Source organism: Artemia sp. Qi Xiang Cuo, chromosome 19 (genome assembly GCF_049724085.1).
Source record: "Artemia sp. Qi Xiang Cuo chromosome 19, ASM4972408v1, whole genome shotgun sequence".
Lineage (NCBI taxonomy): Eukaryota > Metazoa > Arthropoda > Branchiopoda > Anostraca > Artemiidae > Artemia > Artemia sp. Qi Xiang Cuo.
In genome coordinates this window covers 18487108-18513062 of record NC_142812.1, presented here as the reverse complement: position 1 = coordinate 18513062, position 25955 = coordinate 18487108, and the positions used below count along the sequence as shown (strand labels likewise).

Here is a 25955-nt window from a genome sequence, read left to right as displayed (position 1 = left end):
GAGCTGTAGGACAGTAGAACGATACTCTGCTTAGTAATACAGAGCCCAGATATCGATCCCCGCTGAAGAAGGGCTGGACAACCAGATTGCCATCTGTCCCTGTAAAAACGACCCAGCTACTAAAGCATTCCAGCCGTCCTAGCCGAGGGGTTTGAGTCCTTGTGTCGTTGGTTATTTGGTTTGGCCGGGGGGGGGTCAATGGTGTGACTCTGTAAGCTCAGCCAGAGTCGATCAAGCTCTAAATGGGTGCCTGGAGAAATCGGGAGGGAAAACGCGGGAAGCTTTGAAAGATTTATTACCAACCATGTATTACACTTCCGACCGATAATATTGGCTCAGGAGATCGCAAACTCCTGAGCAAACCATTGGTAAGCTTGCGAAAACGTTTTTTTAGAACTAAAGCGTTGATTTGATGCCCTGTGCGCCAGCAATCGCTCTAGATGATCTTTATCCTTCTTTTTTCAGGGATGCAATTATCACTAGCTGCATCAATTGTGCTACAAGCTTCCTCGCTGGATTTGTGATATTTTCTGTGCTTGGCTACATGTCATATCGTTCTGGGAAGCCCATTGAAGAGGTAGCAACAGAAGGACCAGGACTTGTTTTCATAGTATACCCTGAAGCAATTGCAACCATGCCAGGTTCAACAATATGGGCTCTGCTTTTCTTTATGATGCTGTTAACCTTAGGCCTGGACAGCTCGGTAAGTTTTAACAAAAATTTTGAAAATTGAGTTCTCAAATTTGAGATGAAGAAAAATGAAAAATAAATATTTCACTATAAAATCGAAATTGAAAAAACAACCTCCAGGCTAAGAACCTAGCTAAAAAACTAAATTTAAATTAAGAGTTAAAGTATGTAGTATTTATAACTGCATCATTTTCTTTATTATATTAAACTTTCATTTAAGTTCAACATGGTCTTTTTGGAAAGCATATATACTATAACCGAGGGCTTTCAGTTGCCCTCAAGCCTCGCGCTCTTTACATTTAAGTTCAACATGGGCTTTATGGAAGGCATATGTACTATAACGCAACGAATATAGTCACTGTAGTCAAATATTAAATTCAAGTGTTTTATTTATGGGTTGTTTTGAACTGAACATTGTATTCAGGGGAGGATCCAGGAGTTTTTTAGGGGGTTGGGGCGTAAAATAGGTTGATCCGATAAAATTGCGCTAGGAGCAAGTTTAATTAACGCAAACTTGCGTTAATCAAGTAAATTACACTACTTTAGACTACGTTAGGGGGGTGTCCCCCTCGCCCCCTTGGATCCGTCACTGATTGTATTGCGCAATGCAAATGCACCCAAACCAGTTCTTTCATTACCTGAGTATTGTGATAAAAGAAAGTTGAACTTTCGTGAAAAAGAGTAAAGGTGCTGATAGATCCTTGATTTTGGCCCGATTTTTGGCATAATCAGTTATTGTTTTTTAGCACAAAAGGGAGGTAAATGAGAATACATTGATGCAAAGTCATTGTTATTTGAGAAGGGTCGTTTTGATTTTGTTCCCTTTTACTTTTATTTAAGCAATTTTTTTTATTCTGTCAATTTTTGCTTCTACATTTTTTTTAACTACAGGTGAGACTGCACAGAAATTTACTTTAGCACAAGACTTAACACCGCGGGAAATTGTTTACTTAGTAAATTGTAGATTTGCATTAATATTCTCAAAGCCAGATAGCTATCTCATTATTTTGGCCATATGGAACTTTGGCCCGATTTAGGGCATAATCAGTTATCGTTTTTTAGCACAAAAGGGAGGTAAATGAGAATACATTGATGTAAAGTCATTGTTATTTGAGAAGGGTGCTATAGGTATTATAGCACCCTTCTATTGCTATAGAAGGGTGCCAGAGAAAATATTATTGGTTGAGAGAGCCTTTCATTTCTTAACTATGACCATTGCTTCGATATAACGATCTCCCTCCTTTCAGCAAAGGGGGACCAATAAAAAAAATTGGGTGTCAATTACTGATAACGTGAATTTTCCTGGGGGTCTTTTTCCAGCACCTCTTACACATGTAAAATTTTAATTATGTATTATCAAGACCACAAACGTTTTCGGGCTCGGTCTTTGGAGTTTTAGCTAACATTGACAAGGGTCGCCCTTTACTTGCTGTTTGTTATCACATACGGTTTAGTAAATGAAGAAAATTCTACAAAAGAAAAACAATGTTTTAAACTGTTTTTGTATTATATATTTTTTTTTATAATGTCCTGATCAGTCCCAAAATTTTTGACTTGCTCGTAAAAAAAAGTAACAAAAATGCATATAAACAAATTATGATGCGTTTTACATTTTTTATTTTTTATTTTGCGCTTTTCATAGTAATCAATTTTTGTGTTTTGCAAAAGTTGCAAGCTTTAAATACGTACTTTTTGTTATTTGATTGAAAATTTTCATTTTGAGCATGCAAGCACATAATTATTCATATAGTTTAAAACTCGTCGGATATTGTGAGTGTTTAATTTGACATGTGGTTCTAGAAGGGCTTTTTTAATTGACAAAAACTCTTAGCGTGTATTTTTTTAAACACCTGTTTAACTTATATTTCCTGTCAATAATTTCTAGTTTTTTTTTTTTTTTTTGTATGAACAATCATTATTTAACTAATTGATCTGAGCCTAGAGTTTGATTTCAGTGGAAGAGCCTAGTAGCTCGACGAAATAGGTGTAGACCAAACACTTGCACGATAAGCAAGTATAACAATCTCGTGTCAAATGAGCCCTTAAACAGCTCACCATGATTTTCCAGTTCCCCGCTGGCAATGAAAAAAAAAGAATAAAAGAGGATCAGTGCATCAGTGCTACCCATTCAAAAAAGTGACTAAGTGTAAACAAAAAGAAGAAAGAATAAAAGAAGAAACATCCATGCAAAAAAGTGACTTTCCTTGTTTTTCAAGGGGGAGCTGCAATTTTTCAGGTTGGTGTTTTTAACAATGCCGATTTCAATGGTACAGCTTTAATTTTGTTCCGACTCTACTTTTTAGGGTTTTCGGCTAGCTTTCAAAATTGCCATAAATCAGCTTCGAGTTGCAATTTTTTGCGTGACGAAGTGCATTTGTGAAAAAAACTGCTTTTTTAATTGACAAAAGTTCTTAGCGTGTATTCTCTTCTTATTTTGTATATTATTTTTAATTACCTGTTTAACTTATATTTCCTGTTTATAATTTATAGTTTTTTTTTGTTTTTTTTATAAACAATAATTATTTAACTAACTGATCTAAGCCAAAAGTTTGATTTCAGTGGAAAAGCCTAGTAGCTCCACGAAATAAGTGTAGACTAAACACTTGCACGATAAGCAAGTATAACAATCTCGTGTCAAATGAGCCCTTAAACAGCTCACCATGATTTTCTTCCCCGCTGGAGGTGAAAAAAAAAGAACAAAAGAGGATCAGCGCATCAGTGCTACCCATTCAAAAAAGTGACTTTCCTTGTTGTTCAAGGGTTTGCGTTTTCGACAATGCCGATCCTAATGGTGCAGCAGCTTAATTCTGTTCCGACTCTATTTTTAAAGTATTCGGCTAGCTTTCAAAATTCCCATCAATCAGCTTCGAATTGCAATTTTTTTGCGTGACGAAGCGCATTGGTAAAAAAAAACAAAAAAAAAACAAGTAAATAATACATTGTGCCCCCTTCGCTCTTTACATGCAGTCATTGCAATCCTCTGCAATGAGGATTGCAGAGTTTACCATATATCTCGGATTCCTCGGGATTTGGTAAACATTAGTTCAATCAATCTTATGAAGTAATAATCTATCAAGCACATAATGAGTTCTATATATAAGTATCTTGCAATTGGAATTCCAGCATCCTGTGCTGTGATAACAGTTTGGTGAGCCTTTAAAATGTAAAGACAATCTCAAACGGAGGCTAAGACAAGATTTGACCATGCCATCCAAATTGACAAAGGCAAAAGTACTAAGAACTGTGTGAGCACATCACCTAATGAAGAAATCAACAAGGACAAAGAAAAGTCGAGTGACCGAAGACCTTCATCAGCAAATGTTGAAAGTGAAGTAGTTCTTCAAGAACAAAGTCACACATTTAATGCACCAACTGTGCCGATCAATGTTCAAACCAAGGCTCCAGTAAAAGTGGCTCCAGATGAGGGAAAAGATGAGCCTATTTCTCATTCTGGTGTGAGAAAAATCTGGGTCGCAAAGAGAAACCCGAAACTTATTTCTCAAAGTGGTAAGAAGAGATTTCACCAAATTGGTGATAGCAACCGAGCTGAAACTACTTCTATTGGTTTCTTGAAAAGGCTTACCGAAGCTGAAAAAGAAGAGCTTACCAAGCTTCCAAAAGCTTCCGAAGCTTCAGAAAAATGAGGATCTGATGAAATCAACAAGGACAAATAAAAGTCAAGTGATCCAAGATCTTCATCATTAAATGTTGAAAATGAAGTGGTTCTTCAAGAACAAAATCAACCATTTAATGCGCCGATTGTGGTGATCAATGAACGAACCAAGACTCCAGCAAAAGTGGCTCCAGATGAGGGAGAAGATGAGCCTGTTTCTCATTCTGGTGCCACGAAACTTTGGGTGGCAAAGAGACACTTCAAAAAGCTGAACCAAAGTGGTTCAAGACTTTCATCAACAAACGTTGAAAATAAAGTAGTTCCTCAAAACCATAGTCAACCATCTAAAGCACCAACTGCGTCTATCAATGAGCAAACCAAAATTTTTGTTAAAGAGGCTCCAGAAAATGAAGAAGAAATAGTGACAACGCTTCAGAAAATTCTAATGCTATTGCTCCTTCTAATCTCAACGCGAAAAAATCAAACCACTCCAATCAACACCAAGAGAAACGCAATAAAGCAAAAAAAAAGGAGGAGATAAGAAGAAGAAAAGAGATTCAGTCTTGTGGTGAAAAATTACCCAATGGCATGAATATGCAGAGTGAATGTGCAGCCTTCCAATGGAAGAGTGAATGTGCAGCCTGTGCAGCCAAAAAAATTAGTTTTAGTAAAAAATTATCTTCTTAGAGTTTTATCTTAAAGAATGAACATTTTAAAATTTTAAAAAATTAATAAAATCAATCATTACATACATAAATAGTCAGCTTACTTTCATTAGTTCTCTACAGTAATGTTGCTTATTATAGTGATTTTGTTTCATTTTTGCTGATGCTTCAACAAATGTGAACACACTTCTCGATATAAAATTTGTTCTCGGTAAAGTGCAAATATCCATCAGGCATTCAAAGGGCAGAAAGAATTCCGAGTATGAGGGGAGCTGTCCCTTTCTCGACCCTTGCTCTTTACGGTAAAATCTTAAAGTTCTTTAAAAATACTACTCATTCAATTTCGACGGCCCCAGTGTTTGACCAGTCTTTGTTAATAAAGTGAAAAAAAAGTAAACTAGCGTAAGGATCGAGGTCTTAGGAAAGGGCCATCCTCCTCATAGGCAGAATAATTTCCGTTTGTTTTAATGTTGCTGCTTACTTTCAGCTGATTTTTTTGTTTATTTAATTTCTAACTATTTTTCAAATCATACCAGGAAATACTAATCCAGGGCTAGTTGCCCTCCAATCATTTTGGTCACTTAAAACAGGCACTAGAACTTTTGGTTTTCGGTTGAATCAACTCCCTCTCGATATTCTAGGATCATTGGTTCGATACGATCGACGCTGGAAAAAAACAAAAACAAATAAAGACTCATCTGTGATCTATCTTCGGGCATAAAATACAAAATTCCACATTTTCTTAGGTAGGAATTTGAAACCTCTACAGTAAGTTTCTCTAATATGCTGAAACTGATGGTTGTAATATCCATTCGACTTATTCGACTCCATTCGACTCCATTTGACAATAAGATCATTCGACTTATTGGGTGTATTTCTCCTCTTTTCGAAAATCAGGCAAATTTTCTCGTGCTCATAGCTTTTGATGGGTAATATTAAACTTAATTAGTTATATATATTTGAAATCAGCACACAAATATAATTCTTCTGATGTATCTCTTGTTATGATAATTCTGTCTTTTGAGAGATTTAGTCACCACTCGGCCGAGTCGCTCCTTACTTACAGTTTGTTGCCACGAACTGTTTGACAATAATATTCTCGTACATACAGTGGCGGTTCTGGTCCCTCTTGCTCCCAGGGCTAAATCTTGATTAAGCCCCCCTCCCCCGAAAAAGTCTCCCACAAAAATTTAGGGCCAAATTCTAACAAATTTTTATTCATTAATAAAATTGTTTTCAAATTATTAATTAATTAATAATTTATTTTTAATTATTCTTTAATTCATTGTTCAACTTATTTAATTATTAATAAGTGTTTTAATTTAATTATCATTAAATTAATTTCTATTTTGTTAATAATTTTGTTCAATTAACTGTGGCCTCTGCTTTATTTTAATAAAGATAAAATTTTGAAAATTTGTAAATTGACTATAACCGTTAGATTATTTATTTAAAATTTGGCACTCCTAAAATTTCTGCCAACCGTCTAGGGCTAAACGGAAAGCTGGTCGTCCTCAACTGGGGTGGTAGAATGTCATAAGAAAAGATTTCAAGGAAGTAGTAACTTCCTGGAGGGTGTAAAGAGGGAGGCTTTGAATAGATTGGGATGGAGGGGGAGCATGAGTAGCTCTGTCAAGCGCAACAATTAGAATGGCAGGGGTCGATTTCCCCTTCTAGACTTTGAAATAAACCTTCGTATTTCTATTACATAGTAATTGTCTATTTTAGCTATGTGCCACATTAAAGCAGCGAGACTGGCTAAACTGGTTGTAATTATTTGTCACCCCCTGTGCTTCGTTTTTTACAGCCGTTAAACAGCACTGTAGTCCTAAAAATGGTGTCAGATTGAAACAGAACTTACATCATTAGAACTGCCTTGTCCGAAAATCCATACGAAGGAACATTAAAGTCACTTGGTTTGAACAACAAAGAAAGTGGCTGCTACCACCATATTCTGCATCGAAAGCATCTTTTTTCATTTCTCCTTCTCTGTTGCTAGGGGGGAATTGAAACATCATAGAGAGCTTTTTAATGGCTCATTTTATAAGAAATTGCTACATATAGTGCGCTTTGCAATTAAAAAAAATATGTTTTTGAAATAATTTTAATCGTTGTTGCAGCGGTAGCTGAAACTTAGTAAATTGTGGTTGTAACTGTAGCTGCTAATTAAGAGGATTAAGGTCTATAGTTACCACTTGTTTTAGGTATATTCACTCAATGTTGTTCTGTTTTTTTTTTAAACCGAATAAAATCCTTACGCCTCCTCCCCCCGTACATTTTCGTCAATCAACGCCACTGAGCTGTGTCGGCCTCAGGCGGCTTGGTGCTGCAGCGAGTTGTTAGTAGTAGTAATAGTATTCATTCTTATCTTTCAATTATATATATATATATATATATATATATATATATATATATATATATATATAACCAAGTGCATTGCTGCTAAGGGACACCATTCCAGGGATGGGTTCTTTTTTTTTATCCATATTGCCTTTTTTTTTAGTTTGGAGGATCTGAAGCAATAATTACAGCTTTAAGCGATGAGTACCCTATCTTGAAGAAACATCGAGAAGTGTTTGTTGGGGTTTTATTTACATTCTATTACTTAATTGGAATGACGTCGTGCACTCAGGTACAACTTTTTTTTATTGAAATACTAGCTTACTCATCGCACATTACTGCGATCTCAAAAGAATGGAAAATTATCCCCCAAAGAATTCGCCCATAGAAAACACACCGTCCGCGGTAAATTTTCCTCGGTAAAATCTCCCCCTGCGAAACACTCCCCTCACAGCTAAAATAAAGTCTCCTGCGTATTCATAATGATAGTATTTTTAAATTTCAAGGTATTTGAAGAATTATCCCAGGAAAAATTACTACCCCCTGCCTAAAATTCACGTTTCCTCCCCCCGACAATTCCCTTCGTTGGGAATCGAGTCCATAATTCGAGTAAATTTCTTTCTGGAAAATTATTCCCAACTGTAAAATAAAGAAAGTATTTTTAAATTTGAAAAGTTTTTGAAATTAACGAAACTGTTTAATACTACATTCAGAGAATTAAGTTAAAAAGCAATTTTTAAAATTTCGGAAGTGTGTTAGATGACATAATTCATAATTAACTAACCCGTTAATTGAATAGGCATAAAATTTGAATTACATGAACGGGAAGGACTGTCAATTATTTGTGTTTAGGGGTCTCTAACTTCAGTCAGCGAAAAAAAGTGTTCAGATGGCATTGGGAGAGGGGGAGATGTTTTTTTTTTACTTTCGCAAGAGTGGGCTCAACAACTTCTTAAAATTTGTTGTAATGCACACAGGATACACAAACACAGACATACATTTGATTTTATGTATATGTTACCGTGAAAGTCCGAGATCTGGTTAATGTCAACACTAACCGGTAAATGTACGAAATTCCTTTTTCTCTGCTTGGATTCAATTATATTTGCGAGTCAGCCATCTCAGTCATAGCATCATAGCTTGTGAGTTTCAAGCTATGATGGTAAAAGTTAAAGTTAGGTTGGATTATGTTTTTAGGCTAGGTCAGATTAGGTTAAATTAGTTAAGGTTAAATTTGGTCATAAATATCAGAAATGGGTTAAAAACATAAGCTAACCAAGCCAAACCTAATCTGTCATCATAAAACTTTGCATTAAATTGAAAAATTGACTGGCAGCGCCCACTAAATCCAAGGAGAAAACAAGGTATTTCGGATATTCGCCGGTGAATGTCGACATTCACCAATTTGTTGACATTCACGGTAACATATACAGTTATTGCAGACAGCTGTATAAGAGAACCCAGTTCCAAGTTCTACAGGCATGAAAAACCTTTAATTAATATCTGCAGTTTCAAATGTGGACATAAAAGTTTAAAATTAGGTAATCTTTCCGGTATTATATCTTTTCCAAATGATAAATAAACATCAAGTAAGTATAAAAAGGCAATTTTTAGTTATTAGATACTGTTACCTCTCATTAGCCTACTGCAATCTAAATAATACCTTAAATTCAAAACGTGTATCCTGTCAACCATTCCAGAATGTATTTTTCAGAAGCAGTTTTTTGGAATACAAGATTGATTTTCGGTTTTTTTTTCTGAATTCGAAATAGTTTCAAAACTGTTAAAATTCTCAAAACTCAAAAGATCACTGAAGATAGATACTTTGGTACTCTTCTATTAAAAGGACTCTTTTATATAGTGCTAGTTTGGTTAATGCTAATGAAATAAAATAAAATAGGATCAATATATAATAGTTTAGAAAAAAATTTGGGCTATATATTTGCACATTATGGGGGGAAGAAGGTGGGGTCATGGGCAAAGCATACCATATATTAAATACGTAACCTAAACTAACCTAGGTACCTTTCCCCCCCCCTAAACCCCCAAAAACAACAATTTAGATACAGTTCTTGCCTTTCTTTATAGGCATTGTAAACCTGTTTTCATCACGCGTCTCAGTCTATTTCGTGACTGGTATGCATTGCCGTATATAAAAGAGTCCGTTTAATAAAAGAATACCGATACTTTTAACAAAATTTGAACAAAATAAAAAATTGCAAATAGGCATAAATATGTAATGAGTCGGAGCCGTCAGAAGTAATATGCTTGAGATTGTCTGTACAGGATTTCGACTCTTGATAGAAGAGCATTGCCAAGTGTAGAGAACCATGTTGGGACCAATATGTGCCTAAGATTGCACAAAGCTTCCAATAATGCTGGACGTCCCGCGGACTTCTTGTTGTCCGGTTCTAAGCCGGCTTAAGCGCTTTGTGTAGACCTGAGAAGATGTGCTAGTCTCCGTCCTGCACTGGTTCTGGGATTGCTTTTCCTGAGGCCAAAATAGTTTCAACGATTTAAAGAATATGAAAATTTCAACTTGGAATGTTACAACGTTAAAAAAAAAACTATCATATTGGGATGGAGGAGTGTACGTAGCTGTGTAGGCCTCAGGCGGCTTGGTGCTGCAGTGAGTTGTTAGTAGTAGTATAACTTTTGGTCTGTCCTACAATTCCAAAAGGGATTCCAAACTGATATTGTGTCAATGGCCATCTTTCCATCGTTTACCCCATCTTCACACTCCCTGACTTTAAGGTTTGTCAAATTTATTAGTCTCTTCACACTTTTTCACATTTTATTTGGGGGGTGTATACTAATTTGGGTTTGACATATGCCTTATAGTTTGTTTTTTTTGTCAAAACCCTAGCATAAGAAGTATAAATTAACGTGTTAGAACAGAAGAAAGGAGAATAAGTAAAAGTATGAGATAGTGCATCCACAGTATAAGCAGAGAAGAGAACAGAAAAATATACATTTAAAGGACGATAAAATTTAGACATTTCTACCGCTATTTTTCTTGTTTTCAGCTTCCTTTACTTCCTATAAGTAATTATTCCCTATTCATTGTTTTTCTTTGTTCCTTTTTTTATTTAGTATTTTCTCCAACTTCTGATACTTTTTTGCTCTTTTTTCAAGAATAGATAGTGAAATACTCACACTGAATAAAATCATTTATGCTTACCCTATGGTACGACACTAGATTAATGCTGTGCTTGGTAATTAAGGGCCCAGAAGACGATTCCTGGTTTGGAATGGTTGGGTGACAGGCCCGCTACTTGTCCCTGCAAAAAGGACCAAGCAACTAAAATTTCAATTTTCAACGCTCTATATTTTGTTTACGGCTTTTTTTCTTTTTTTGTGAATCTAAAAAAAAGTCGTATTTTCTTTATTTTTTGTTTTAGTTATATACGTATATATATATACCTCTATATATATATATATGGCTATATATATGTATATATATATATATATATATATATATATATATATATATATATATATATATATATTGGTTTTTATTAACTAACAATATTTACTTTCAGGGTGGTTTTTACTTTTTTCATTTACTAGACAGATATGCTGCTGGCTATTCAATTTTGGTAGCTGTGCTCTGTGAAACCCTTGCAGTGTCATGGATTTATGGTAAGACCTGTTTTAAGAAATATACTTTAAAATTCAAAGTAAAAAAGAAAAATATAGCTCGTTTGTTTTGTGGGATAATCCACTAAGCAGGTGTGTTGTATTAAGATGAAAACTTGAGGAAATGTTGAAAGGGATGCCGACCTCAATCGGAAAACACTTTGTGCCTCCTGGTTACCAAAAGGCAATATCTAAGGAAATGCTGAGGGTATTGAGTTGAAACTTATAGGGTAGTCTATGGTAAGGGGATATTGAAGAGCGATCAAACGACTATCACCCCCCCCCCCCAACCCCTTCTTCTTAGATGCACCCTCCTCCTGACATTGATCGAAATTTTAAATATATTTTCATAGTCCAAAGGCTTAAAAACTATTCATCATGGGAATTGTTATGCACTCAAGGGGGGAAGTGCCCTCAAGGAGCGCATTCCCCCTCCCCCAAAAGACATCTAATCAAAATTTTGAAATTACCATTTATTTGTGAATAGTCGAAAGGCAAAATAACTATGCTTTTGGGGATGACACAACGGTATTCAGGAGAAACTTTCAGAAAATGTTGAGGGGGATACCGAAGAAAATCAAACACAGTACAGGATGGTTGTCAAAAGGGAACAATAGCAATATCTAAAAAACGACTGAAAGTAATCAGTTGAAACTTTCAAGGCATGTTGAGGGGGATGGTGAGGAGTGATCGAATTGTATATATCAAATATATTCAGTTTATTTTCATAAGATCTTTTCACTTATCTTCGCAAGTATTGTGATTTATTTTTTATTTTTCATCGATGTTTTAAAAAACTAAACCCCATTGTTCACAATAAATATAAAGCACGAATGACGCAATAGGCCTTAAAACTTTTACGGTTAGGAGAAGGGGAATAGGGCAACAGACGAACTCATGTTTGTTGTAATTATTTTTCGTTTTAAGTTCGATTGACTGTTCAATTTAATTTTAATTGTTTTAAGATTTGTTTATCCATCTATATCGGTATTTGTTATCTGTATGTTTGATATCATCATTTATTTCAATTTCTGTTCGTTTTCTGGTTCCATTTATTCTTTGATTGTAATTTCTGGTCATATTGAGTTTGAAATATCATAGAACTTTATTTCTACTGGTACTAAGTTTAATACGGCTTTCGGCATAACTTTTAAAATTTCCTTTTAAGGAAAGTTTTTTTAATTAATCGCATTGATACAACCAATATTTTCAGATTCTAATCAACTTCCAAAGTTCTTCCAATTCTAAATATTTAATAAGTCATATTTTTACTTATTATCTTTCGGTTCTCGGCAGGGTCTGTACCATGGGCACCCATATGGGGGGGGGGGCTCCCCCGGTCCCCCCCCCTGGCTGAATGATGCTGCCTTATTTTTATATTTTTGTTTTGAGATTTCTATTATATAGCATTAAAAGTGCCAATTAGATGAGGTTTGCCCCCCCCCTGGAATTCAGCTTATGGGCGCCCATGGCCTGTACTTAAGTCCATTTAAACTGGAATGGGCTTTTCTGGTTCCCTATGGATAAGGAGATTAAAGAATCAGGCTATATAGTGTTAAATATAAGACATGCATTAATATACCTAAAACAGCTACAATATGTTTTTTGCACCAGTTTGTCTCACAATCTCTTTCAAATAGTCCAAAGTAACCAAAAATCATCATACGCAATGTCGTCAATTTAGGGGGGCACTTGCCCCCCCCCCCCACCAGTTACGGCTTTGAAAAACGCTTTTTGATTGTATTTTCATTAAAAAACAGCTTTTTTGGTGTTTTCATTGAAAAAAATGAAAACACTACAAAATTGTACCCCCTAGGTTACTGGTTTCCAAACTTCATTTTATGACAGTTCCATTAAAACATTTGATCATATTTCGCCTCCCATACGAAGTTCCTTTTTTTTTAAACAAAATAAACGCTACAATTTGATTTCGTAGGATAAGATAAGGTAAGATATTTATTTCAAAAAGATCACTATCACAAGCCCACAAAGGGCCGAATTAGGTATTCGGAGTCGACATTATAAATGGTTGCATTAAAACTGGCAAAAATGCAAAAAACAACAACGAAATAGAAAAATTATTATGAACAATCACACATTGTTTCGGTTAATGAAGACAATTCTGTTTCGGATAAACAAGATTTTGCGAACGGCAGTAGCACTTTTAAAGGTTTATTTTCAAAAATATTATGCTCACTTTTCATATCCATCCAAAGTTGAATTAGAGATGTGTTCTGACATTTGGTTTTAAAAAAGTTTCACGAGATAATTCAATCTAAGTATCTTTCTCATTACTTGTTAGCTTAAATAAGTCATCCTCTTCGTCGGTAAATGGATTCTGTATCCAACCATATATTGTAAAATCGAGATCATCCAAATAAATTGAGAAATTAATTAACAAAGCATCCAAGTATTCAAACAAAATAGTTCTTGTTTTTACTATATTATCATGGATACAGATATTTAAAGGTGAAAACATGTCAAACATTTTTTTTCCATACTTTTCTTCCATAGCTCCAATTTTCTGTGAATGATTTCACACTATTTTTCTTAATCAGTTGATGCGCTGGTGGCCCTTGTGTCGATAAATTCCGAACACTTAATTTTCCTAAAATGTCCACCAAACATGTAAGATTATGGTAAATTACGATCCCTAAGCAAATTTCCGTCCTCATTTTCATTTTCTTTGAGAAAAATTGCTCTTTGGGTTCAAGTACCTTCTGAATCACGTTTGCAGAAGATAGCCAATGAATTTCACAATATTACAATAGTGAGGTGTAAGCCGGGATTGGTTTGCAAAAATAAATATCTTCTGGTACATTATCCTCTCCAACATATTGATATTGTCAATGGTAATCATCTGCGTAATGGTTCCCCGCTTTTGCTTCAACATCTGCATTTACTTTTTCAGATGTGTATTGATAGTGCCAACGTCCCCAACTCGTTTTATATCGGGGTTGTTACAAACATTCTAAAGAAAAAAAAAAACGCAAATGAGTGTGGAAGTTACAGGTTGATTACTGTTTCAATTACGTTGAGCAAAGTGTTGGAAAAACTGGTTCTTAGCGAATATATATCGAAGTACTTGATAGATTGTAGACAGTTTGGGTTTCCGAAAACACTTCAGCTGTGCTTTCGCCCACAGACTTCTAAAGCATATCCTTGCAAAGGCTAAATCACTTGAGGTATCTGTCTATATATGTAGTGTCGATATTTCTGCTGCTTTTGACTCAGTAATCCAGTCAGCTGTTTTCCAGACCCTGCTGGAGGCCGGTGTTAATGCCCATATAGTAGCTATGTTATCATATTGGTACTCCAATAGCTATATAAGAGTGAAACTTGGACCTGTAAGACTTAGTGCACCAGTTAAATTAAAGAGAGGACTCCGACATGGTTCTGTTTTAAGTCCGGTACTATTTAACATTTTCACTTCTAAGGTTACGAAACGAATTTCTGTTGGGCTAAGCCTTGTTCTTTGTGATCTAATTCTGATAAGCTATGCTGATGATTTACTTATGTTGAGTTTCTCTTTAAATGTACTGTAGGATAATTTAGATTAGCTTGTATCTGGTCACACTGCTGTTGGTTTTCTGGTTTGAATTTCTGGTTTTCAACTCTTCAAAACGAAATGAACCAGTGTCATCTGTCTCCGTAGATGGTACTACTATCACGCCATCTTCTTCGCTTAAACGTTTAGGTCTTCTGTACGGCCGAGATAAGAAAACAACGAGAACTCTGTGCCTCGATACCCTTGTGTCAAATTTACGAGTGCGTTACGGTAAACTGGCCCCGCTGAAGTATTCGTACAACCGGTAAATTTTGGTGAGGCTATACAGAGCAGTGGCATTGCCGCACGTTTTCAACTCTTCAAAACGAAATGAACCAGTGTCATCTGTCTCCGTAGATGGTACTACTATCACGCCATCTTCTTCGCTTAAACATTTAGGTCTTCTGTACGGCCGAGATAAGAAAACAACGAGAACTCTTTGCCTCGATACCCTTGTGTCAAATTTACGAGTGCGTTACGGTAAACTGGCCCCGCTGAAGTATTCGTACAACCGGTAAATTTTGGTGAGGCTATACAGAGCAGTGGCATTGCCACATGTTCTTTACCTTTTACCGCTTTAGGAAGGGTTTACTGAAACAGAGTGGCTAAGAGTTCGGTCCGCGCTATGTAAATATTTAAAGTTTTTGGTACGTATACGCTTTTCGAGAGGAGTACGCTCCTCTTGAATAAGTATCAAATTCCACATCCACGTGAACTTGTGGCAGAGCAGAAAAACAATGCTAGTAAAGGGGCACTTGAGCGCCTATGTGATTTTCTGCCGTTGCATGTAATATACGAGCTATGAGTGTGTGTAGTGTATATAGTTTAATCTTCTTGATTTAGCGTTTTTCGAGTTGTTCCTTTTTTTTCTCCTTTTTTATGTCTCATACTCCACCATGTTTTTGTTTAATGGTGGGCTGAAATTAACTATCTATCTATCTATCTATATCGAAGATATCTAATTTAGTATGTGGCTTAGGCTACATCAGTTCCTTTATATATTTTTAAGGCCAAATTTGAAGTGCGAATCAGAAGAACTAATTTGTCGCAAAGATCGTCATTAATGATCGTCTAATTGATCGCCACTTTGTCAAATATTTATTCACTTTAAGTCTATAGTGCTGTAAATCCTCTTCGTCCTGAAATGTCAAGATATTTTGCGAGGCTGTGTTGTTTATTTCCATTTGATTTTTTATCAATCCTGGCTTATGTTTGCGCCTCCTCTTAGACTATTCCGTGCCTCCTAGGGAGGCGTGCCTTCCAGTTTGGAACACACTGCCCTAAATTTTGAAAATATATTTTTGCCTCCTCCCCAATTTCCTGCGATTTGATACCACTGAATCATACCAAAGTCAAATTACTGAGAATAAAATGATCTCAACGACTCTTTCACGTTAGAAGTGTTCCTTGTGATCTAAAATCGTGATATCAACCTGTAAATTCCAAGATCCAAAAGACACCTGAACCCCCGAAGTCGAGATACTAACTTGCTAATCATAATAACCTAGACCAGAGGTCTCCAAGCTACGATCCGTGGGCCTAATGCGGCCCTCTTTACCGGCCCTTGAAGATATGTTCATCGCTAGAAAAATATGACAATGTATCTTCTCAGTCAGTGAAATGATATAACGCCATCTAATGGAGGAGTTGGCTTCCTCACATAGCATGTATGGTTGAGCTTCTGGAGAGGATATACTCAATGGATTGTAAAAAAAGTTTACTCATTATAGCTTGGAGTGACCTAAATTTGTGAACCTAAGACTAAAAGTTACTAGTAAAATCTAGTTTCTGGTCTGTAAACTTACATAAAGGTCTGTAGGTCTAAACTTGTCTTATTTTCGGAACAAGAAAAGGTCAGAAACTTGATGCACTTTCACCTGTGCAATGTCTTCATGACTGAAGCAACAGCTGAGTTTCCCACATCATTTGCATGTGAGATCATTAAAAACCACCAGATGCAGTTTCAGAAGCGGTTTTCAGACTTGGATTCAAAGGCAGGAGAAGTGACGCTATTTCAAAATCCCTTTGAAACATGTATGGTCAGTTGCTCAGATCCACTGTAGCTGGAGGTCATTGAGTTGCAAGTAAATGACCTCCTTAAGGACAGTTTCAAAGGACTTACGAGTTTTTACCAGTTTCCGCCTAAGGAAGACTTTCCCAATGTCAAAGCTTTTGGATCTCGGTACCTTTCATCTTTGGAACTACATACTTGTGCGAACAGACATTTTCGAGGATGAAATACGCAAATAACAATTTCAGAACTAGTTTCTCTGACGATAATCTCAGGTCACTACTGACGTTGAGGACAACAAACATAGAGCCAGAAATATCTACTATTTTGTCATCGAGGAACCAATTTCGTCATTCCCACTAATACAGACTCCATATGCAGTGTATCAATGCATTATTAAAGGATATTAAAGATAATATAAGATCATATTAGTATTATAAATATAATAGTTTGAAAAATATGATTAAAACAACATCTTTATTTTTATTGTCTCTCATTTGGACCTCTAGTATGGAGTCGGCTTCCAAACTGCTGCTTGACAATTAATGTGGCCCTCCATCGAAATTTTTGGACATCTCTGCCCAAGACAATCAAATGGATAAAATATAGGGTATGATAGAATCTCCATGCATGTAAGGAGCTACCTTTGTTTTTTGTGAACCGTATCAATCGATTTTTCTTTTGACATTTTTGACAAGTCTCTTTAATTTGATTCCGAGGAACAGGGCTTCCTGGAATTCTCTCCCTGCTTTTTTGCTAGGGTAGAGCACCTATAGATGCTTTATAGCAATAAGGATGGTTTTAATTCTTATCACTTTATATTTTTGGTTCTCGGAGGGAGGAGAGGGTTGGAAGTAGCACGCCAATGAAGATTTGTCCTCAGAGTTCGGCCATCCGGATTACTGAGTTAAATTTTTGCAGCAGAACTAATGACAGTTTTTTGATACCTTTTTTTATGGCAAGGTAATATCATATTATCCTCTACATTGCGTCATTGATATTCCTGAGACCCAAATATTTTGGGTACCGGAATTAGTAAGCTCCTGTCTCAACCTTAGATTCACAAAACACGGTTATTGAAAACCAACTTCAAGTCCTACCAACAAGAATTCCTCAAATAGGAAATCTCGAGGAATCTGTAATTTTAGATGGTAGGCGGCAGGCTTTTATGTATGTGACTTTCGCCATCGCGTGTCTTCTAACTGCAGATTTCGTTGTCTTTATTTTCACTGGCGACTCGTTGTCATGCTCGTTGCCGCATTTCATCAAATTTTTATTGGGATTGAGATTAATTAAGCATCATCATTACCTCACACATCAATTTTGTTTGAATTGTTGACTATGTGTATTGTAGGCGCAGGAGAGGGAGATCGGTCAAAGATCTTTTTTTGAGGAAATGTGTTAATAGTCGAAGTATTTTCTTAGAGAGGGGGAGGGGGGTGTCCTAAAATGCTGATATGCGTCAGGACCTGTTTCAAAAGTAAGAATTTTTTTTTTGTTTTCTTATCATTATAGGGATATTTAATTATTGATTTCTGTGACCCATTTAGTTAAATAAAAACCCATCACAAATGACGAATAGACTATGCCAAAAAACAACTAGTTGCTTCTACTACTACAAGTTTTAAATTTAAATCTTATTTTCGGCCATTTTAACCATAAATCATAACCATATCTTCAAAGAGTTCTCGGGATTCAAGCTCCTGAAGTATAAATATTACCGCAGACATTTTTGGTCTTTCGCTTAAGCCTTTAAGACATTTGGTTTTCCCTTAAGACATTTGGTTTTCCCTTAAGCCTTTTGCTTAAGCTGTTCAGTTTGATCTTATCGCGCTGGATCATTCAGGTTGTTGGACTAAGGTTTTCTTTAATTGGATTTTATATATTGAAATTGAATTCGATATTGATTGTCCCGTAATTCTGTCCCACTGAATTCCGGACAACATTCGTTCTATTTCTTTTTGTTTTAGTTGATTTACCCTCTATTGCACTTCTCCGATTTTATTCTGATTTTACAAATTAGCCACTATTATAACTCCAAAACCCTGTAAAGAATGACATCATCGGTTCAAATAAGCCCTCTCCCGATCTTATAGGACCATAGGTTCGATACGATCACCCATGGAACAAAAAAAAATTTGCCTCAACCGTGACCTATCGAGATCGTTTTTTCAGGCCAGAATATGTTAGTGTGCCAATTTCCAGAAAAAAATTATACAACTGTTTCTGAGAAAAAAAAGAAATACAAACTTACACAATTATTGCTAAAATAATGATGGAAGATATCTGTCACGGTCCTAGCTCCCTGACTCCAACCTAGGCTCAGATGTATCCTAGGTTATTTATAAAGAAAAACAGGGATTTTGTGGTTTGCATTAAATTTTGCAATGATCAATCGTCAGTAAATGGTTCATAATACAAATTTGCAACAAATTAACTTGGCAAGTTATCGAGGTCAAGATAAATTGTGATGTTGGCTACAAGTGCTACTAAAATTGGGTTTTGGCCCTGTTTACCATTATTTGCTGAGATTTCAATTTTTCATTACCTTCGATTTTTATGTTATCTGAAATTGAGCTTTTAAAATAATTTTTTTTATCTAATCTTTGCAAAGGTAATAATAATTAATGTGGTAATTCCTTTGCAGCCATCTTCCCCAACCTATGGCTGGATATATCGATAAGTAATCCGCAAAAATGTGTATATTTTTTGTGTTTTTGATCACTTTTGGCACTTATTTTTATTAGCAACGGGTTCATATGCCAGTTCATAAAAATAAAAAGAGAAACGAATCAGGAAATTATTTGTATTGCCAAGGGATATATCCTTAAAAAACTGGAGTAATACTGTGAAGTGAGTAATTATTGTATATTGAAAGAATGCTGAACAGAGAACCGAATTGTGTACCTCCCTTATTTATCATCTGATTGTTTTGTTATATCACAACATTACCTTTTCATGTTTTGAATTTGCCATTAAGCATAATTTACCCTAAAACCTGTTAAAACCAAGGGGTGGCTATGCATCAACCGTTGTAATCCTTTTGTCAAAAGTATATGAACGGTTTTATAGGGAAATCAAAGTGTTCAGTACCTTGTGATAGTGTGGTGGAGAGAACTGTGCCTCTCGATTACTGGTTTCCTGGTTCAACCCCACCTGTCGCAAGGAATTATTCTAAATTGTTCCTTATTCCTAATTTTTTCCCGAGTCAGTGTTTTTCATGTATTTTTATTTAATTTGCAAGGTAATTTTGTCGTCTAAATAAATAAAACATAAGTTTTTGTAATCCCACGTGTCGCAAGGAATTCTTCTTTCCATATAGGTTAGTTTCTTAAACTCAGTTTGTTTCTTTCCAAGTCAGTTTTTCATTCATTTTTAATATTTCAGTGTGATTTTTTATCTAACTATAAAACCTACTATAAAAGATTTTTACTGTTTGATGTTTTAATCTTTACATTTGCAACAAACCGTAAGAAAAGAGCGACCTGGGCTAGCTGTATTGCTGTATCCCAAGTCTAAAATTAAAATGAAGGGTGGATTAATACATGACTATATTCAAGGTTAGTTCGAAGAATATAGATCAAAATTGCTTCAGCCCCATAGAATATCAGACATTAAGCAGATCTTCAATCCGAATAAATTAAAATCTTCCTCCATATTCCCTCCAAACTTTGAAGTAAAAATATTATTTTAGTCTTATATTTTTCAGAAACTATTCTGAATATCAGGGGGTGGGATCCTCTCTCTTCAGCCCCCGCTCTTTATGGTAAAGTTTTGTAGTGCTTTAAAAATGCCCCTTATTCCAATTGAACGGCTCTTGGCCATTAACGTGCTTTTCCGCAGCAGTCTTTTCTCACCATGCAGTTTTTGGCTGCTACGGGTCGTGATTAATTTTTTACTAGGTTGTAGACTGCAACCACGATTATACATATGTGTTTTATTTGAAAATTCTCAGAAGTGTTCTGCTATTGGCTCGGCTTCTGGCTAAGCTTTGCTTATTTTCTTGAAAAAGAGGAAGTTTTCTACAAAGGAGGATTTTTTGTGAGTAGGGGGAATTTTCCACGGGTTAAAGTCCTGGGGGAGGTAATTTTCAGTGAGGGGAATTTTCAAGGGTATTTATTGCGGAATAAATAAACAATTAAGAAAGTATTTACTTTCCGTAACAAAGAAATTCTACTATTTTCTTTGTCTGCTAATAAAACTATTTAGCATAGGATAGCCTTGCTATTCAGCATAGCGTTGAGCTATTTTTTCTTCGAATTACGAAACTTACTAGGAGGGAAAATATACAAGAAAGGGGGTTGTAAAGCACGGTTTTAAGATTTTCTATCATAGAGGTCAGGATGGTACCCCTCTCATTCTTCCTAGCATTTTTATTTCAGATATGGCACCAAAAAGTGCTACTTTTGGTGCCGTATGGCACTTTATGACGATTTCATCAATACGAATTTATAGAAATCACTTAAATATAAAAATAGCTTTTAAACGAGGTATTAACCAGCTTTCTAAGATTTGGTAGAAGCCTATTAGCTGTGTTTGTCAGTAGACGATTTATAAAAAGTATTGATGGGCTGGGAGAGGGAATAAACAGGAGGGGACCATAACCTTCAGGCTTAGGATTTTTGACCATGGAAATTCTGACTGTGCCCCTTTCTTGCTTCCTAGCATTTTTAATACCATGGGGTATTTTATGACGATATTATCAAGACAAATTAATAAAAATCGTGCCAACAAAAATTAACTTTTAAATGTGACATTAACATCTCTCTATGACGTTGCAGCAATCAGCTAGTTTTGTTTTTTAGTAAAGAATTTTTGAAAAATATAGAGAAGGGTAGGAGGGGGAAATACAGAACAGTGGGGATTGTAAACCCCAGAACCAGGGTTGTAAACCATGGAGATTATGATAATTCCCTTTTGGTTCTTTCCAGCCTCCATTCTGGAAATGGTACCCAAAGTGCACTTTTGGTGCCATATGGCACTTTTTAAGGGTGTTATCAGGTCGAATTTATAACGACCAATTAGATATAAAATTAGCTTTTAAATGGGCCCTTAAAAAACTCTTTATGATGTTCTAGTGCCCATCTAGTGGTGAAGAAATAAGAAAAAAAGAGAACACATCAGTGCTATGCATGCAAAATAGTGATTTTCCTTGTTGCTCAAGGTGGGGGCTGTAAGTTTTCCGCAGAAGATTTTTGGCAATGGTGATTCAAATGGTGCCACTTTTGTTTCTATCCAACGACATTTTCAAGGGATTTTGGGCTCCTTTTCAAAATTCCTCCAAATTTGTTGTCAAAATTACATTTTGCTATTAATATTAATCGAAATAATAATTGCCATTCCTTAATCAGTTACAAATGGAACTCACCACGCAGTTTCTTTAGAACACATTTTTAAACTTTTGGTTACTATGGGCCGTTGTTTGCTCTTTATTAGGTTGCAGCTATCTCTGCAACCATGATCACATTTTTTTTAAATCCATGGTCTTGTTTCTTAGGATTAATATGTTTAGTTTTTTTTTCATTTCTTTTACTTCTGATGCTTATTGTATATCTTCTCGACATTTGTAAGAAGATAAAAATACAATTTTCATTTCCGTGTATACCAACCGTGAAAGCCTTAGATTTGGAAAGTTCTTGCTAAGAGAGCTATTTCGAGTTAACGTGTCTGTAATTGCTTTTTAACTTCTTGATATCTTTTGTAGCAGTATCGTATTCCTTTTTACTTAGTTGGAAATGAACCAAAAGCAAAAGCACTAAGCATACACAATGAAGAAATTTTATGCTGTAATTTATTTGGGATTTATAGTTTTGCGTAAGAGAAGGTCTTAGGAGCTGAAGCTTCAAAGAACACGTTTCTTGGCACGTGAATTTTTCCCATCTTTTTGACGGTAGTTTTTTTCTATTTACAGTCTTTACTGCCTTTGCTTCTTATTATTCAAAGAAGAAAACAGAATACAAGATGTGCATAACTTTTCTCTTTACAGCCATAATAAATTTTAATTTTGATTGCTCAGGCAAGGCCAACATAATTTTTCTCTTTATAGCTATAGCAACCTTTGATATTTTTTTTCTTTCTTTTTTCCTCGGCATGGCCTACAAAAAATGGCCTATAAATCCATAATAACCTTGGATTTGTTTGCTCAACCAGACATACATAAAAGATAACGCCAAAAGAGTTTTCCTCTTTATAAATAAAATAACGTTTGACATTATTTTTTTCTGAATAACCACAGCAACAATCGATTTTTATTTCACAAAAAAAAACAGCATTAAAGGCAGGGCGAGCATATTCTTTACGCCCATAACAATCTTCAATATTATTAATCAATAGGACCAACATAAAAAACAATCAAGGACAAATATTGGCCACTGCTCCCATTTCAAGCGAGGGGATAGCCATTTTTCACCACCCAGTGCACATCTTAGAATGCCACGTGGGCTGTACAGCCCCGCCACGTTTTGTCAAAATTTGGATGTAGAAAATTTGCTAAAATTCTTGAATTGAGAAGGGTCTGGTTAACAAAAATTGAAATAAAGATCGCGGAAGTAGTTCTGCTACGCCTGGAACTGGTGTACATGATTTTTGAGAGTGTAATCCTTTATTCGAAGTACATTTCTGGACATATTAAGATACTGATCCGTGTATCTTAAGTGAAATACCCTACCTTTAGTACTAGAAGTTGAGGCCTTAAGGGGCCACCGTTCTACAGTGGCCCCTTGCAGTTCTGTTGCAGTTCGAGTGCTAAGAAACGGGATTTCAGGGCGTCACTTTCCTATGAGCTTTATCAATAGAAACAAATCTACCTGAAACTTTAAACTCCACCCCTTCCTCTTCAAAGTGGTACGATCAGGCTCAAGTTCATAAGCCGAAGGCCTTAACAGACGTGGTCAAAATCAGCGCAGATTTTGTTTCTTTTTTTTTAGTGTCAAGGTGGTATAAAAGGAAACTGCACTGACCTAGCGGAAAGTTCGAATAGCAAGAGACATCGTGGACACTGATCTGCTTAGCCCAATTGTTCTGCCTTTTCTTTGAAGAAAGAAAATAAGGAAAACCACCCATAGAAAACTCAATTAAAAAACAGAGTTTGGGCAATTCCTATAGCGATGAGTAATGACGGTGAAAGAGAGCAGCACTGATTGGTCAGATAAATGATGAAATATGAAAAAAATCTCCTGGACCAGGTTTTTTTCATTCTACGCGGACTTTGCAAATGACCGCTGATCTTGGCTACGTGCTCTCCGGCATCTTACCTTCAGTTAGGATTACTTGCAAATGACCGCTGATCTTGGCTACGTGCTCTCTAGCATCTTACCTTCAGTTAGGATTCAGTTAGGAGTACAGCCCTTAGGATCTTTCTTCTTCGCTTTTCTTTTAGGGAATCGGCAATTCCATGCGCATTAATGTTCAATCTTTGCAGGCATAGAACGCTTCAGAGAAGATGTGAAAGAGATGATTGGCTTCAAGCCGGGTTTAGGATGGCTGATATGTTGGAAATTTGCTGCTCCAATCTTTCTACTAGTAAGTAATTCACTTGAAATAATTCAAAAAACTCATTTCAGTAATTTAAGTTTGATTTTGCTCTTATAAATTTCAGAATTTACAGTGTCTTAGTCAAAGAGTATCGGTAACTTCTAAGAGGGAAAACTGGTGCTAATGTCGACCGAGAAAACATCAGCGCCATCTAGCGTGTGGCGATTCTTTGTATTTTTTTAATTGTAATAATAATAAAAGTATAAATTCATTTGTGTAATTGGGAAAATTAGTGTAGTAATAACTGTCTGATCTCATTTTCTGACATAAAAAAGATTACAAATCGTGTAAAATTGCCAAGAGATGACAAACACTAGATGGCACTGATGACTTTTGTCAATACTAGCGCCAGTTTCTACTCTTGTAAGGTATCCATACTCTTTATAGTCTTTGGTCTGAGTCTAATTTTCATGGTGGCGAGACAATATGAAAGTAGAATTTTTCTATTACTGAACTTATTCCAAAATGGCAGAAGCTTCTGGTTATTTGAAAATAAAATGCTTCAAAGTATTGAAAGTGAAAGTAATGTGGTGTCAATTCACGAAAATTTATGGGGGCAAACTGAATTTTTCAAAGATCTAGGGTGGGGGTATATTTGTCTTTTTTCACTGAAAATACCAAAAAGAAAGACATTTTTCAATTAAAATAACCCAAAAAGGTGTTTTAAAACTTTGGAGGGGAGGCAAAAAAAATCCAAAGGGGCAGAGTCCCTTCCTCCATTAACGCCATTGTGACTGTGACTGAACACACAAAAGCATTTTGCTATTTGGTGATCTTTTCAAGATGCCCTGTCAATTGTACCGAAATTGCTTTGGGAGCACCCCTTGGGGTGGGAAAATTTGTTTCGCGGCCCTTTGTCTTTGTGACGGTCAGCCAACGGTATGAAAAAATGATTTTCAAGATATTGAAACCCCTTAATAGTCGTGGGTCAATTATGCCACATGATGGAAGTAAGCACTGTCAAATATAAATTTTAAACATTTGTAACACAAAAATAAATCCCATCCATATTGGGCATTATTGAACAGTTGTTTTTTAGCAATTTATACATCCTGTGTTGTTCTTCATCCAGTATTGCCACATTGCAGCATTACAGTATCTCCATGCCCTATTGCATAATAGCAATGATTGCAATGCAGTATTACAACATCTTTGTATTGCAACGAAAAAATTGCGTCAGCCGTTTTTAAACAAAATTCAAAATTGCAATTTGAAAACTGTGCCAAAATGATTCAGTTTCCTTTTATTCAACAGTAGAGATATACAGTATGAATTAATATTAGTATATAATATAAAAATAATAAATAAATATAAATAAAAACAGGTATAAATAAATACAGTAATGTAAGCTCCTATCTTCTTCGTTGAAAGATTGTGGGACATGCTGAGGCCGAGCACTTCTCCTTGACCCTGCCTTCGCGGGTCTGCAATGATGTATTTATAGATGGCTGGCGTACATTTGCCAATAGAATTCTGCCGATTGAACTTCAATGCAAGACTTCCTATTCCAACCACTTCCTTCTGTAATGCTAGTATTCCTGTGTCCTATTTTCAAAACAAAATTTAATTACTGTGTTTATATTTACACTGTGTTTTATGCCAAAGATTATGTTGCATGAAAGGCATATAAGAGAAAAAAGCCTTCGCGTATACTTTTTGTGAGGGCTTGAGTTAAAATAGTTTACCCCTTCTCCGAAAGACAAAATTCTAAGTCTTCTTTCTTCAATTAAACCTTTTAGTGAGAGTTTTAACTCGGTGCCCCACCGCGTGACAAAGCAGAATATACTTACCAAGCTGCGTATAATATTTGTCCTGGTTAATGAAACCTACTAACTGCACTTTTGCGATACTCACATGCATCTGGGCGTGAAAAAAAAGCTCCCTCTGACTGTAATTAGAAGGAGTAAAATATAATCA

The 25955-nt window shown here is 35.7% G+C and overlaps 1 protein-coding gene across 1 annotated transcript in view; it reads left to right on the top strand.

The window, feature by feature from the left end:
- The first annotated feature begins 464 nt into the window (after positions 1 to 464).
- The window catches only part of LOC148940571 (sodium-dependent dopamine transporter-like), a 37968-nt gene continuing 12477 nt past the window's right edge, over positions 465 to 25955 (top strand). Inside the window, exons 1-4 of the mRNA XM_089104777.1 lie at positions 465 to 703; positions 7472 to 7600; positions 10851 to 10950; positions 23926 to 24026. Of these exons, the coding sequence (XP_088960903.1) occupies positions 545 to 703; positions 7472 to 7600; positions 10851 to 10950; positions 23926 to 24026 (489 nt within the window). The 5' untranslated portion in view covers positions 465 to 544. The remainder of the gene's footprint in view (positions 704 to 7471; positions 7601 to 10850; positions 10951 to 23925; positions 24027 to 25955) is intronic.